The sequence below is a fragment of the Perca flavescens genome, chromosome 19, assembly GCF_004354835.1.
Source record: "Perca flavescens isolate YP-PL-M2 chromosome 19, PFLA_1.0, whole genome shotgun sequence".
NCBI classification, from domain to species: Eukaryota; Metazoa; Chordata; class Actinopteri; order Perciformes; family Percidae; genus Perca; species Perca flavescens.
In genome coordinates this window covers 4,164,820-4,180,481 of record NC_041349.1, presented here as the reverse complement: position 1 = coordinate 4,180,481, position 15,662 = coordinate 4,164,820, and the positions used below count along the sequence as shown (strand labels likewise).

Below are 15,662 nucleotides of genomic sequence, written 5' to 3'. Positions count from 1 at the left end.
AATACTTTGCTCCATTAAATGACAAATGTAATCTATTACTTCAGCCCAGCTGTACTCAGCGCTAGTATATAAGGCTATAGCAAGCTTTAAACAGAAAATGATGATTCTTTAGTTGGAAATATCAGCAGACGGAGCACTCACCAGATATCTTATAATCAGGTGTAGAGAGCTCTTCAACATGTCTTCTGTTTGTGTGTTTTGGTAATAATACATTTTATATGGAGGGAATTTTGAATGCTTGTTTTCTGCTGGGTAATATAAAGCCTTCTAAGAATAATATATTTTAAGCTAATGATATAATATCAGCTAACATTGAATGGTTTAAACTGAGGAGTTGATTATATTGTGAATATTGTTGTTGTTGTAATTATAAAATCTGATGACGAGTCTGTCTCTAAATAAGACCTTAAACTGGATTTATTATCTATGAAATAGATTTACATGAAGTTTTTCAAAGGAAATGTTATGAAATGTGAACTATACCAAAGTGATGATCTTTGAAAGCAGTTGATAATTATTTAATATGAATCGATGGATGAAATAATAATGATCAGAGACACGATGGAAGTTGATAACTCAGTTTTGACATTCAGAAACCTTAATGGGCCTTAAACTGTTGTTCACTGTCCTGGCTCCCAAATGGTGGAACGAGCTCCCCATCGACATCAGGATGGCCGAAAGCCTACACATCTTCCACCGAAGGTTAAAAACACATCTCTTCCGACTACACCTCGGATAAAAAAAACAACTTTCATATGTCTCTTTGTAGCTTTGCTTATTTAAAGCTAATGTACTTGCACTTACTACTTGTTGTCTGGAGTTTGAACCTTCACAGTTGAAAGCACTTGATTTTAAGTCACTTTGGATAAAAGCGTCAGCTAAATGACATGTAATGTAATGTAAATTGTTTCAATCTTTTATCTAGGGCTGTCCTCGACTAAAGAAATTCTTAGTCGACTAACACTTATACAATTTTGTCGACTAATCGATTAGTTGATTTAATTGACAGAGCTGTGCTCTTTGAGAGGTGGTTAAGACTAGAAAAGCACAATATAAATGTAGTTAATTAACCATCTGTAAAACTGAGTTTCTCCACAATTAATCCTGCAAAAGCACCACTTTAAATCTTGTGCTTATCATAAATGTGCTCATAGGTTTCTTGGAAATGAGTAATTAAGCATGAATAAGCATAAAAAATGACTAATCGACTAAAGAAATCTTAGTCGACTATGACCAAAACGACCGATTAGTCGACTAATCGACTAAGAGGTGGCAGCCCTACTTTTATCTTATTATGATAAATACTTTATTTTGCTACATTTGGATTTTCAAGTTGTTACTTTTATATATTCATTGTTGTGCGTTTTTTATTATTTTTAAACAAATAAAGCCGCTCCAAATATCCAACCTCATATTGTGTGTGTGTGTGTGTGTGTGTGTGTGTGTGTGTGTGTGTGTGTGTGTGTGTGTGTGTGTGTGTGTGTGTGTGTGTGCTATATTAATATGTTAAATGTGTTGAGGAGGAGCAGAGACTGGAGGAAAGATGTGATCCTGAGATCTGAATCTGATGGAGGGTATCTGGTGTCAGCTGAAGAGACCTTTGTCCAACATGTCTCCAGGAGTTCACAAACACACTCAAACGTATTTAATGCTTCTTACAGTCAGCGTGGTCGGGGTGATGCGGACGGCGATATATCAAGCAGCCTGGACGACTGCGCAGAGAGTCTGCAAGGTTTTTGTAAAGACGCAGACGCAATACTACACACCAAAAGAGACAAATTCAGTTCTCGAAGCTGCTCTATCCTTGACCACGATCAGTATAAACGGCCAAACAAAACATGAAACCTAGCTTAAAGGTTGCTCAGCTCTCCAAACTATCCTTTAAAACAATATGGTGATGCCCCCCCCCACCATGGTGGACCTGATTTAGAACGTGAAGAGGATTCAGGTAGAGGAAGTTTGTTTTCTGTAGAAGTGAAGCTGTTGAACCTGTTCATACATGCACTAACATTTCCCTCTATCTAATCTATCTTCTATGTACTGGTGATATAGAAACTCCCACCATGCCTGTGCTTCAGGTAACCGCAGCAGAAGCAACACAACTCACCTGGGCGGTGTCCAAGTCCTGTTGATGCAGGTCTGATGCCGTTCAACCAGACCAACACACCTGTGCTCCAGGCAACCGGCCAGGTAAAACCACACAAAGGTAATCTATACCTGGGCCAAGTTCACACTGACATTAGTCATGGATAACAAAAGCCAAATCATTGAGCTTAATGAGCCCAAATAGTTTGAAATAGTTGAACCTGGCCCAGGTCAATGTCTCTTTTTATAACAATAGGAAGTTTACAGTGAAGTCTGATTTCTCTCTCTTTATATCTATTACATGCATTTTTGATGCTGTAATTCTTCCTGCTTCTGTAACCATACCACACAGACGACAGATGTTGTTGCCTGGTGTTAGTCTTCTACAGCTGCTGCCTGCTCATCAGTCACACTTACAGCATTCATGTGCTTCTCACAGGTCACTGGATGCACTCATGTTGAACAGTCACATATTTATTTACCCATGCACTTTCACTGGTAAATCGAATGCAGTATAGAGGTGGATGCCTTTGTCATGTATCATGCATTATGTATTTTTGTTTTGTTTTACTTGTTTGTTTTGTCAATGGACCTTTTTAATGTAGTGAATGAGCGCTGCATGACTGCTGGTTGTCTCTGTTAGTTTTATGTTACCTGTCTATAGGGACTGCAGATGGAAATTAGTTACTTTAACTAATTCTGGCATATTTACATGGTGTTTTTATACCAATTTTCATAAATATGCATGGTCCCTATCAAATAAACCAATAAAAAATAAAAATAAAAATCTATGCTTTCATCATACAGGGATGTTGCCAGGCATGGAGGTAAAGCTGAGGATGGTGCAGCAGCTGTGTGTTGTGTGTATAGTACTTCTCCATCCCTGACAAACCAACGGCCTTGCTATGGTGCAGTGATGTATCAAGTAGGGGTGACAAATCTTCAAGATTACCTGGAGTAGTTTTCTGTTTCTGTGCCCGACTCCTTATGGCTTGTGCTGTGGACTTCGTATTTATTGCATCACACATAAATGATGATAAAACCGTTTTGAATTCTAAATATTGAGGCTGAACTCAGATCTGATCAGGAGATTCTAATACTGACTGTGCTGTTGCTTTAAGAGATACGGGATGTTGTTCTTAGTTTAGTTACCTGTTTCAGGGCGTCTGCCTGCTGCAACAGCAGGTCAGCTGATACATGGTACACAGTATTTGCATCTTTTTTTTTTTTTTTCATGAGTTCGCTGCACACAGACAATAAAACCACAATAAAACTCCCATTCTCCAATAAAATCCTTCATAATAAAAACCTAAGCAGCATGTTTTGGGGTAGGACAGTTTAATGTGTCAAGTTGTAGGAAAGGTGCCCTTTGAGTGTGTTAACCCATCAAAACATTGACATCAGGCCTGTGTCTGAGCAGCAGTAGCATGATAAACTCCTCCTCTCTCTGATTAACACTGAATGGTCATTCCCTGTTACATGATGATCTTACTGGAATAACCGATAACAGAACAGAGTGAAAGCTGCCTCCTGCTGGCTGTCTGACAGCTTTACATCATGCTTGCTTTCTTCTCAAAGCCTCAGCATACCATTTGCATAATGTATGCATCATCCGATCATCTTTATTTTTTTTTTTTCCTACCACGCTCTTCTTTATTATTTTTATTATAGAGCAATATTTTTTTATACACAGTATGTTACATTCAGATTTAGAATTACATTGAGTGCATTAATGGTTGCCCCACCGTGACCATTCACCCTGTTTTAGTGAGATCATCTTTATTTATTAAAATGGAAGACTATTATATATGTATGCGTGTGTGGATGAATTTACTCACTCAAGGGTGAAAAGGTAACATATATCTTAATTGAGCTCAGTGTGTCATTGGAAGTCCCACGCTCTTTAATATATGATGGTGCCTGACTACTAAGAGCTTTATAGGTCAGGAGAAGAAGTTTAAAATCAATTCTGGATTTGACAGGAAGCCAAACCAGATAATAAGGAATTACAATTGTCCACAAATGCATGGTGTCATAAACCTGGCGCTTTGTCATGGCAAAAACTTGAAGAGACACAAACTCTTATATATATATATATATATATATATATATATATATATATATATATATATATATATATATATAACTCCTACCTGATGTCATCACTGGGCTCATCTCTACGTGATGCCATTGCCGACCTCATGTCTGTCTCATTCAAAAGCTGGTTTGCAGGTTTGTGCAGACAAACCTGCACACAGAGCACTGACTGACTTCAGTCTACTTTATTAACGCTTTCCTCTCTGCACCGTCACACTATACTCTTATTAAAGGTCCCATGGCATGAAAATGTATATATATTTCCATGTTTTGATTCTTGTTGAATAAAATATTCCCCAATGTTTACCCTCACTGAGACAAATGTCAGTTCCAAAGAGACACTTTAACCCAAGATTTCAAGTTGTTGGATCGAAATATTTATCTTCTTCTCCTACATACTATAAAACTATCAGTGTTTGAGCTCTGATAGAGATGCTGAGTGAGTTAAAGACTTTCCATTGAAATGATCGTCTGGAGAACAGAGTGAAAGCTGCCTCCTGCTGGCTGTCTGACTGCATTACATCATGCTTTCTTTATCTCAAAGCCTCAGCACATGATCGACATCTTTCTTTATTAACACTAGACACTTTTATATTAGCCACACGTGATGCAAATCAAACACCATTCAGAAATATGAGAAAGAAAAAATGCAGTTGATTCAAAACTTCACAAAGATAAATACAGTGTGATTTAATAAATATTCTACAAAAGGACTAAAAAAATGGGTGTAATCAGATATTATTTTAGTTTAGTTTTTGAAGATTGTCCACAGCCCAATATTAGATATCCTGATCCACCCTCCACACCAGATGGTGGCGGTAATTCGCCAAGAAGAAGAAGACACCTGCTGCCACGTTACTTCTCCAACAGGTGCATGCTGGTTGTGACTAACATGATCCTCCACTTCAGGTTCAGACAGGTGAGTTCAACAACACACTCTCTGTGATGGATGGTACTGTTCAGAGGAAGGTTGCTAGGAAACGTGTGTGTGCCCATGTGCACTAAGAACAAAAGCTGCACTGTCTCTTTCTGCTCTGTGTGTGTGTGTGACAGGTTTTAAGCACTTTTTATCAACGTTTTTGGCAATTTTTTCCCAAGCATTTTGCACTTTTTTGTTGCTTTATCGAGGGGGTTAGTTTTGAAGATTAAGATCCTTTATGTTTAACATTAGACAACTCAGTAATCACCATCACCAAACCCACCAGACTGCATGTAAATAATAGGGGTGGGGGAAAAAATCGATACAGCATAGTATCGCGATATTTTTCGTGGCAATTCTGTATCGATACACAGACACCAAGTATCGATCTTTTATGACATATGTGTTGGTCAGTTTGTCTGCTTGACATCACATTTTGCAGCAATAGAATTGAAGTGAGATGAACAAACAGAGAAATGTATCTTTTTTAGATAAAGCAGATGTTGACAAAATTGGCCTTTCGGTACATCATTTGAAATTGGGAAAAATCTGAAGTTGGAAAAAAGGTAATACATTGCAATATTGCAGAATATTGCAATATGTTTAAAATCGCAATAATATCGTATCGTTACATAAGTATCGTGATGATATCGTATCGTGAAGCCTCTGGTGATTCCCACCCCTAGTCTCCACCCACAGCAGCAGCCAACGGGTTCGGCCATCGCAGACCTGCTCCCTCCTTACCCCCGGGCTTCTGGCTGGACCATGCCGTACCTTCTGGAGAAGGCAGCACCACCAACAACCTTCGTCATACTTCCTCAGCCCTTGTGTCCTCGCTCCTGTTTTTTGGCGTCCTCCTCCCCACACCTCCTTCCTTTCCTTTTTTTTAAATAAACCTGATTTTTTTGAACGTTGCATTTGGGTCCGTTCTGTATCCCAGCGTAACAACCTCCTTCCTCGTCACGTGTCACTGTTCGAGTTATCAGGAAATGTTTTTTTTTTATTGTGTATTTGAACATCAGGAAATATTAGGTAAAAACAAACTTATGGAACAGCACACATCACAATGAACACAATAACAGGTTGTGAACAGCTGTTATCAGAATCTCAGTATCATCTAGATCAGCGGGGGGTCCTCAGTGTGTTTTAGGCCAAGGACCCCTAACCTGAAAGAGACACGAGCAGGGACCCCCAACTACATATATTGTATGTTGCATGATAAACTAGGCCTACCATAATGTTTGGTATGGTGCCCTGCAATACTAAGCTACTATTTACGTATTCATATATCATCATGTTTTAATGTCAAACATATATGTGGAAGGCACAGTGAGTCCATTAGCTGAACTGTATCTGTGGATGGCTAGCATAGTGGCTAATAGTTATCGGCTGTTTTTCTTTTTTACGAATAGGCCGATTTATCTATTCCAATAAAATGTTGCATTCATGTTAGTGCATTTTTCGGGTCTATTTCAATTTTGGGGGAAGAAACTTTCCAAACGGTATTAAACAATAATTTGGTGCCCTCCCCCTCTGCAATGACTCTGAGGACCCTCTAGGGGTCACTGACCCCCTGTTGAAGATCACTGATCTAACTTATTGGGTGAGGAGTGGGGCACAGCTGGACAGCCACAAGATATATGCAGATAAATGAATCCACACCTTTGAGAATCTACTGAACCTGCACGTCTTGGGACTTTAGTGTCATTTACTAAATTATGAAACTCGTAATGCAACATTAGCATTATGGAGATGTTACTGTAAATGGACTGCAGTTCTATCGTGCTTTATTTAATCTTATTGACAACTCAAAGAGCTTTTCACACACTGATGTCTTGCCCAAGTACACTTGGACATGTAGACTGCAGGGCCCACTGACCTTCCAGTTGGTAGATGACCACTCTACCGCCTGAGCTGCCCCCGAGGTCTTTGCTATGACAACTTGACATTAACCAAGACAACATAAAAAAATGTCATAGCGGTAGAGTTTAGATTCTCTGCCCGAGCCCAAGCCCAAAGTTGTCTTCGTTAGCTGTACAGCTGACTCAGCCCCGGGGTGCAAGGAGCCAAACCTGGAAAGGGCCAGAGGGCCAGAGGGCCACGTGGACCGGGGAGAGCTTCAGATCTGTTAGGATGGAGATGGAGCCAACATTAGTATCTCTTATCAGCAGTGATCCACTGCAGCACTCAGTTTCCAGTTTATTAGGTACAGCTAGAATGAAGTCTAATACAACAGTAATGCAATGCATCCTCGAACATCATAACTGTCATGAATAATGTTCAGTTTGTGTTAATTCAACTGTGTAATTGTTTTGGAGGATGTAGTATGTGTGGCTTTTTAACTGAATTGTGTTACAGTGACAGGTCTTTGTATTTATCGACCTTGTTTATACCAATGAGATAAATAACTAGTAGTAATGTGTTTACTTGCTTAAGAGCTTGAATTTCATATCATGTGTATTACAGAAGTTATTTCTAATAACCATCTTATGTTAATAAGTTAACCTTCTGTTGCTGCTCTTGCAAAATGTATGCAGATTCAGCTGTCCTGTAAGACCCACCCTCTCATGCATATACCTACCTCTTCCTAGTGCAGCGTCGGGGAAATTCTCAACGCATCAAGACTTGTCAGAGAGCAACACAATAGCAGATCACAGCCACCAACTGCTCCCTAGTCCTAGCGTTGAGGAAATTCTCTAAATATCTACTGCCAGAGAGAACAGTGTCGGGATACAAAGACGACTGCAGATCACCACTCTGTCAGATCTCATGGCTCCATTTCTATTCCTGTTGTTCCTTCTTTCTGAAGCAGCTTCTGGTAAATATCAGCTGTTATTGTGAAAATATTCATGTAGACTTTAAAGGTTTTTGAAGATACAATGATGTCATCTTGTTGAAAGGAAATGTGAATGTGTTTAAAACAATATAAAGTATTATCATTATGATCATCTGTTTAATTTACAGTTAAGTTCAGTTTTTTGTAAGTAAATGTTTGACTAAAAATAATTCTGAAATTTAGGCTTGTGTGTATTTGTATTTAAGTATGAATAGGGCACATTTAATGGTATTTCCTTACACAGTAATGGGTAATGGGTTTCGCAAGTGTTGTGTTCAACTTTGTCAGTAACTTGAAATATAAGAGAGTGATCGGGCTGTTTCAGACTGTTTCCTAAAACAGGAATTGGCAAAATGTAGGATATGGTAAATCACAACTATCAATATCACTTCCCCATCTGTCAGTCACAAGATCTGACCATAATTACACTTGTGCTTTCCATAAACTGTCGTTTCTGTAGTCTTTTGTTTCAGTTGAAACCCTGGCAGTGGTAAGCGATCGTGAGAGCAAATAAGAAAATATCAAAACATAATTCAAACTGATGTGCGCATTGGCAACACACGGCTGAAGAAGCCGACAAATAGCCTGTATTACCTCCTCTTAAAATCTATATCTTTGATAAATATAGCCATCAGTGAATATTACCGGGATTGTCAGTCTCTAAATGTTTTAACTTTTACGAGCGCACCTCTCTCTCTCTCTCTCTCTCTCTCTCTCCTCACACCAAGCTCCGCCTGCAGTCTTCTTACGGTGAAGCCGTTATCAATCGAGTATTGATTGGTCAGTAGGAGGTGCTTTAACACCGGTTGATCTCTGATCTCCAACTTAACCTCCCGACCAGGTTAGGTGATCAGCATGAGTTACCACGGCGATTGAACCCAATAACAACTAATCCACCTTCGTAGTACAGAAAATCCTGGGTTGAGCCTGAAGTTAGCTCGTTAACGCCAAATCCTGCTTCGTAGTACGGGTGTGTGTGCGGCGCTTTCTTTAATTTTTTTTTTCTTTATTGCAAATCAAGTATAATGACAAATTCAAAAATACATATATATCAGGTGTTAGGAGGTACATTAAATATGAAAGAGTCAAAAAATTTTGCAATTACAAAAATTACAAATATCAAGAGTGTTTAAACGGTAGGTTTCCACACAGCAAAATTTCGCTTTGCTCTTATTGAGGTTGAATGGAGACGATATTCGCCCTGATTGGGCGAAAAGAGGCAAGGCAGCTTTATTTATATAGCACATTTCAGCAACAGGGCATTTCAAAGTGCTTTACATAAAACATTAAAGAGCAGTTAGAAAACAATTAAAAAACAATAATAAACAAATTAAAAACATTAAAAGACTAGAATAAAATTGATAGTGCAGTATAAGAATAAAAGTTACAGTGCAGTATAAGAAATTAAAGTTAATAAAATAGATTATTTAAAGAAAAGCAACATCAAAAAGATAGGTCTTTAGCTTAGATTTAAAAGAACTGAGAGTTGCAGCGGACCTACAGGTTTCTGGGAGTTTGTTCCAGATATGTGGAGCATAAAAACTGAACGCTGCTTCCCCCTGTTTAGTTCTGACTCTGGGGACAACAAGTAGACCTGTCCCAGACCACCTGAGAGGTCTGGGTGGGTCATAATGTAGCAGACCTGTCCCAGACCACCTGAGAGGTCTGGGTGGGTCATAGTGTAGCAGACCTGTCCAAAAAGTCTGATCAAGATGTTATCAGAGCTGTATCATGAAAATTTGTATGTGATTAAAATTTTTCTACACGAGCATTGGTACTTGTATCAACACAAATTGTGATTTATATGACAAACAAACTTAGTCAGGGCACACACACCACTAAATAGACCACTGTATGTGTTAGTTTAAACACGCAAACTTTTCAGCTAGCCGACACGCCAATCGCTAGCATGTTCGGACATTGGATTTCATTGTAAAGCCTAGCCAGGCAGCTAGGCTACTTGTGCATTTGTTTGATTACATGTTTTGTTGGCGAACATTGACGCTTGTATCAACAAGGATTGTTGTTTATGAGTGGCTAATTTCACAAGCTACGAAAGCAACGATAGCTTGCTAGCAAACTACTTGCTAGCTACCTATGCTACCTTGCTAGACCTTCCTCCAGGAAGTGGAACATCGTGGATATAGACTACAGCAGATATATTAGGCAAAGTTTTTCCAAAAAGTAACAGTCAGTGCCGCTGCTAGCCATTTTGATGACCTAAGCACAATTTCTTTATAGCGCCCCCCCCATCAAAAAAAGTCACACAATTTTACTTTACTTTGTAAACACACTATGTAGAACAGCTAAAACACACACATTCAAGTATTGAGAAGTGCATAATATTATAAAATAAACCAAAGATTTTCCAAAATCAATCAAATCAAATGAAATTGGTACTGTTGTGGAGTCTACAGACTTGCTGGGGTTGATGTGTGCTTGAAGTGCTTGTAGATGGTTGCTTGTCATCAGTATCTTCTTCTTCTCCACCTGCTCCTCCTTGTACATATCTCAGCATTGACCCTGCATTAATTTAGAAATATGAAGAAAAAGGATCAGTATAGAAAGAGAACAAATATTAAAACAAGAATCTTATGCCAATACCATGGGGAGCAGTTTTTTTGGGCTTGTTTCTAAAGTGTAGTTGCTTATTTGGGCTTGTTCCCAGCTCCATAGTAAGTTGTCAAGCAGTTTGTCTTGCCTGTTCCTTCTGTCCCTCCCCTTTACCCATACAAACAGGAGACAGCAGAGGCTTTTCCCACCCACATCCTGCTTCTAATTGGCTCTGACCCAGATGGCAACAAGTACTAACCAACAGAGGTGTCAAAAGTATTCACATTCATTACTCAAGTAGAAGTATAGATACTAGGGTTTGAAAAGACTTTTGTAGAAGTTGAAGTATCAACTCAAGCTTTTTACTTAAGTAAAAGTGTAAAAGTACTGGTTTCAAAACTACTTAAAGTATAAAAGTAAAAGTAATGTAAGGCAGAGATCTTCAACAGGGGGTCCTCAAAGTCATTGCAGGGGGGCCTCCAAATTATTGTAAATTTTTGAGTCTTTAAAAAAAAAAGAAAAAATGTAAATGCCTTAACATAATTCCAACATATTTTTAGCAAATATAAATCCCCACTGATGATAAGCTTACTGGCCTATAGGTAAGGGAGACACTAAGATATCAGCCCACAGATACAGTTAATCCTAGATTTACTGTGCCACATACAGTATGTCACATACAGTATGTAACATTAAAATATGATTTATAAAATCATGCCGACAATTAATATTTTAATAGCTTATGATTAAAGGGTATGTAAGACGGCTTTAGGTTGCCCTAACAGTTATTGTAGGCCCAGTTTAATATGCAACTTAATTTCATACAATATGTAGTAAGGGGTCCCTGCTACATCTCACTTTAAGTTAAGGGGTCCTTGGTTTAAAAAAACGTTGAAGACCCCTGATGTAAGGGGGAAAAAATGCCATTAAGGACAAAAGCTTAGCCCAAAAACGTTAGGACAAAATCATATGACTGTAATAATTGTTGAGTCGTACGTGTTTCAGAATCTCTGAAGAAGGAGAGGGTCGGTCCAAATGAAAGGTTAACACAAAGATTTATTAATAAAAATGATAAGTCAAAATACAGAGAATAACGCTGCAGCGGGCCTTGAAAATAGTTGCTTAACCCTAAAGTTTCCACATCTATTTCGCCCCGAATCACGGTTGCCCCCCTGCTTTATTCCTCCAATCCCAGGGGCGGTTACTTTTCTCCTTAGTGAGTAAGAGCCTTCCTCATAGAGTCTTTGTTGGCATGGTGACAGGTTAGACGCGTCTTGTGGGTTTTCTTCGCTGTCCAATTAGGAAGAACATGCTCTAAATTCTGCCCCCTAGGGGTCATTTGTACCCACAGATCAATAGGATCTAACATGCAGATGTCGAGCCCTTACAAGTTTACAGGAATTAACATTCTATTGTCCTAACCCAGACTAAAGTACCAGGGGGTTGGAGACTGTGTTACCTCTAAATAATATCATCACACCTTTGGGAATAGCATCCATTACAATAGCAAACTCTTTTGGTGTGACAGGGATGTTATAGCAGGACAACAATTCAGAGTAATTCATTAGAAGACCATCTGCATTGAATAACTTTGAAAAACACAAGGAGCCGCCCGCGGCCCCGGAGATACCGGTGTTGTGTGCCTTCTGGTTGTTCCACCTACCGGTTTCCGAGCTGTGTCCGAGCCTGTCCAGATGCCGTGTATACCTATCAACAGCAACTGGCAACAACATTTTACTGGCCTTTGCATGTTACTGTACAGAACTGAACTGAATATCTGAGCACTACATTACTACAACATTCTACAGAGGAGAAAAATGTGTTTTAAAAGTAATTATGGTGAATGAAACAACTCATTAGTTTGGCCTCAAATACAGACATGATCCCTTAATAAAAACAGCTGCTTACGCATAGATGCCAACATTTACAGGTTATAACCTAGTTCATTCTTACACCAATGTTTCCAAAGTTCTGTTTAAGAAAATTGAATAATCGTTTGCACCTAACCTTTTTAAATGTTTTCGTTTTAGCCTAGGCTATATTATGTAACCTATGCACCCTGATATCAGAAAATCTGTTTTGAAATTGGTGTAAGATGAAAGGTGAATATTGTTTTCAACACATTCTGTTATGGGTCAGCTGTTCTTCCCCATCCTGTTTGTGTGTTCTCGCGGTTCAGAGTCTTCCCTGGTCCCATGTAGCTCTTGACTTTGTTACTGGTCTTCCTAAATCGGAAGGTAATTATACACTACTTACCATCATGGACAGATTCTCTAAACCAGTGAGACAGCGGACCTCATAGTCCAACATGTATTCCGTCCCCATGGAATACCTGTGGACATCGTTTCAGATAGAGAAGGTTCACTCAGAGTTAAGCACATGCACCACCACAATAAAAAGGCAGCATGAATGGAGAATGGAGCCATGATATTATGATTCACCATGGTAACAACCACAAACAAATTGGTCGGCGGAAATACTCATGCGCACATACAGCGAGTTTGAACATGTTAAAAAAGCAACACAGCGGCTGCTGCAAAAGAGAGAATTTGCGTGGGAGAAAATTGCTGCTCGAGTCAATGCGTAAGCTCTAATATAATATATTAATATTTTAATCACAGGTAACCTATAATATTAATGGTGAAAACTGAATGGTAGTAGGCTACACCTAGCATATCATTTCATTTAAGTGTAAATGTGATGGTTGGGGTCGGCTGGCTGTGAGTTTTGTCTCACCTACACTGTTGACTCTCGCTCTAAGCTCCCAGCTCTGTTGTTGCTGTACCATACCCTCTCTTGTGTTTGTGTTCTACACAGTCATCTTCCATCTTCCCACTGTCTCTAGTCAGCTGGCTCCATCATCCAGTCCCCCCCTCTCGGCTCCCTGCTCCATTTCACCTCCAACTTCGCTTCCAGCCTCTCCCCACTCCAGCTCCTCGGCTCCCTGGATTCCAGTGCCTCTCCCTCGGCCCGGTTTCCCCACGCTCCCTTGTGTTCCCTCGCCATCCTACCTCTGCCCTTGCTCCTGTCCCTGGCGTCCACTTCCCTACTTTCTCCCCGTTGACCATTGTTTAAATAAAACTTTGTTTTTTGAGCCTTGCATTTGGGTCCGTTCTATCTCAGTCATAACAGTAATGCTGTGGGTGAAAAAGTAAACTACTACTAATCCCATTCAGGCTGCAGCACCATCATTAACAGAATTATGATTTGCAATCATTCATTTCTTTTTTAAGGGCTCTCACTGGTTTGTGTCCTGGGAACTCTACACAAATGTTTAAAAAAAGTTTCAGAGCGAGTCACACTTTTCTGACTGCGCTTTGCTATACAGTGGTTTTACTAATATACTCCGCATCAACAATGTTGTAAAGAAAACTGCTGTTTGCAAACATGTAGAGCATGTCCACGATGGGTGACATTAGTGATATGAGGATGGATAAGGTTACGTAGGCTACATAAATAATAGACTGGGAAGAAAAGCGATACGGCTCACATAGGTAGTTATCTGGAAATGTAAATGCATCTATAGTCGGGGCCTCAACATCATCTCCAGACGTCTGTTTAACTCCCTGTGAAGTAATACAGCTTCTTCATCAATGGGATCGTCAACATGTGTAGACCATTGAGGCTCCGACTATAGATGCATTTTCATTTCCAGATTCTAGCCTAGCTATGTGAGCGGTATCGTTTTTTATTCCCAGTCTATCAGTTATGTAGCCTACATAACCTTATCCGTCCTCATATCACTAACGTCATCCATTGTGGACATGCTCTACATACCAGCATATCTTTTTTTTTTGCAAACAGCAGTTTTCAACATTGGTGATGCGGAGCATTTTAGTAAAGCGACTGTATAGCAAAGCGCCGTCAGAAAAGTGTGACTCACTCTGAAATGTTTTTAAAACGTTTTTATAGTGTTCCTTGGACACAAACCAATAAGAGCCATTAAAAAGGAACTACACAGTATTGCAATGAATGATGTAAACCCTTTGAAATAAAAGATTATGAATTATAATTCTGTTAATGGTTAATGGTGCTGCAGCCTCAAAATGGAATTAGTAGGCCTAGGACTTTTATAGATTATAGGTTCAATACCATTTCACCAGTAATATTATACTTATACTTTTTTTTAGATTTATATACTTAAATCTGATATTAATTCACTATATTAGAGCTTACGCATTGACTCAAGCAGCAATTTTCTCCCACGCAAATTCTCTCTCTTCCAGCAGCCGCTGTGTTGCTTTTTTTAATATATATATGTTCAAACTCGCTGTATGTGTCCATGAATATTTCCACTGACCAGTTTGTTTGTGGTTGTTGCTATGGTGAATCGTAGTATCATGGCTCCATTCATGCTGCCTCTTTATTGTGGTGGTGCACGTGCTTAACTGAACCTTCTCTGAGTTGATTGGACCAACCCAAATCAGCTGTTCTGCAACCGAAAACTCTGAGTTTCCATGTCAGGGTAAATCAACTCAGACATCAGGGTTAGACTCCAAGTTTGTTAAACCTCTTTCCTGAAATGGACCCCAGGTGCACTCTTAAGATGAATGTGTCAAGGTTCATTTCTGACCCAGAATGCAGAGATAAACACACGGGACTAGTAATTTAGTTTTAAAGGAGTCTTTAATGAACAGATTGTACGTATAAGAAACAATGACGGTAGAGTCAGGGCTGGGAAGCTCCAGGGCTGGTGTGAGGGTTGAGGCGAGCAGGCAGTGGAGAATCGAGGCAGGACAGGGACTCGAGGCGAGCAGGCAGAGGTGAGTACACCCTAGTTACAAAGAGGAATCCCAGCATGGATGACGAGACTGGATGGTGTACATGGATGGTTGTAACGAACTGGCGCCGATGAGGTGATCAGCCCGGTTATATGTACTGCTGGGTTGAATCATGTGAAAACTCAGTGTTTCCCATCTCAGGGTAAATCAACTCTGAGATCAGGGTTAGACTCAGAGTTTGTTAAACCTCCTTCCTGAAACGGACCCCAGGTCTCAGCTGCTACGAGCCCCCCCACCACCACGGCTCAAATGTCAAACTCCGCCTGTGATTTGAATAGTTCAGTTCAGGTCAGTTCAGTTTATTCTTTGTCCCAGAAGGGCAATTTGTGTGCAGCAGGAAGACATCACATGGAAATATACACCACAACCACACAACAATTAACTTACTAAA

The 15,662-nt window shown here is 39.6% G+C and overlaps 2 protein-coding genes across 2 annotated transcripts in view; both read left to right on the top strand.

The window, feature by feature from the left end:
* Nucleotides 1-15,662, top strand: part of LOC114546120 (low affinity immunoglobulin gamma Fc region receptor II-like) — a 1,096,214-nt gene that overhangs the window by 687,884 nt on the left and 392,668 nt on the right. The gene's annotated exons all lie outside the window — the stretch shown is intronic.
* Nucleotides 7,717-15,662, top strand: part of LOC114546127 (polymeric immunoglobulin receptor-like) — a 30,705-nt gene continuing 22,759 nt past the window's right edge. Inside the window, exon 1 of the mRNA XM_028564792.1 lies at nt 7,717-7,919. Within this exon, the coding sequence (XP_028420593.1) occupies nt 7,871-7,919 (49 nt within the window). The 5' untranslated portion in view covers nt 7,717-7,870. The remainder of the gene's footprint in view (nt 7,920-15,662) is intronic.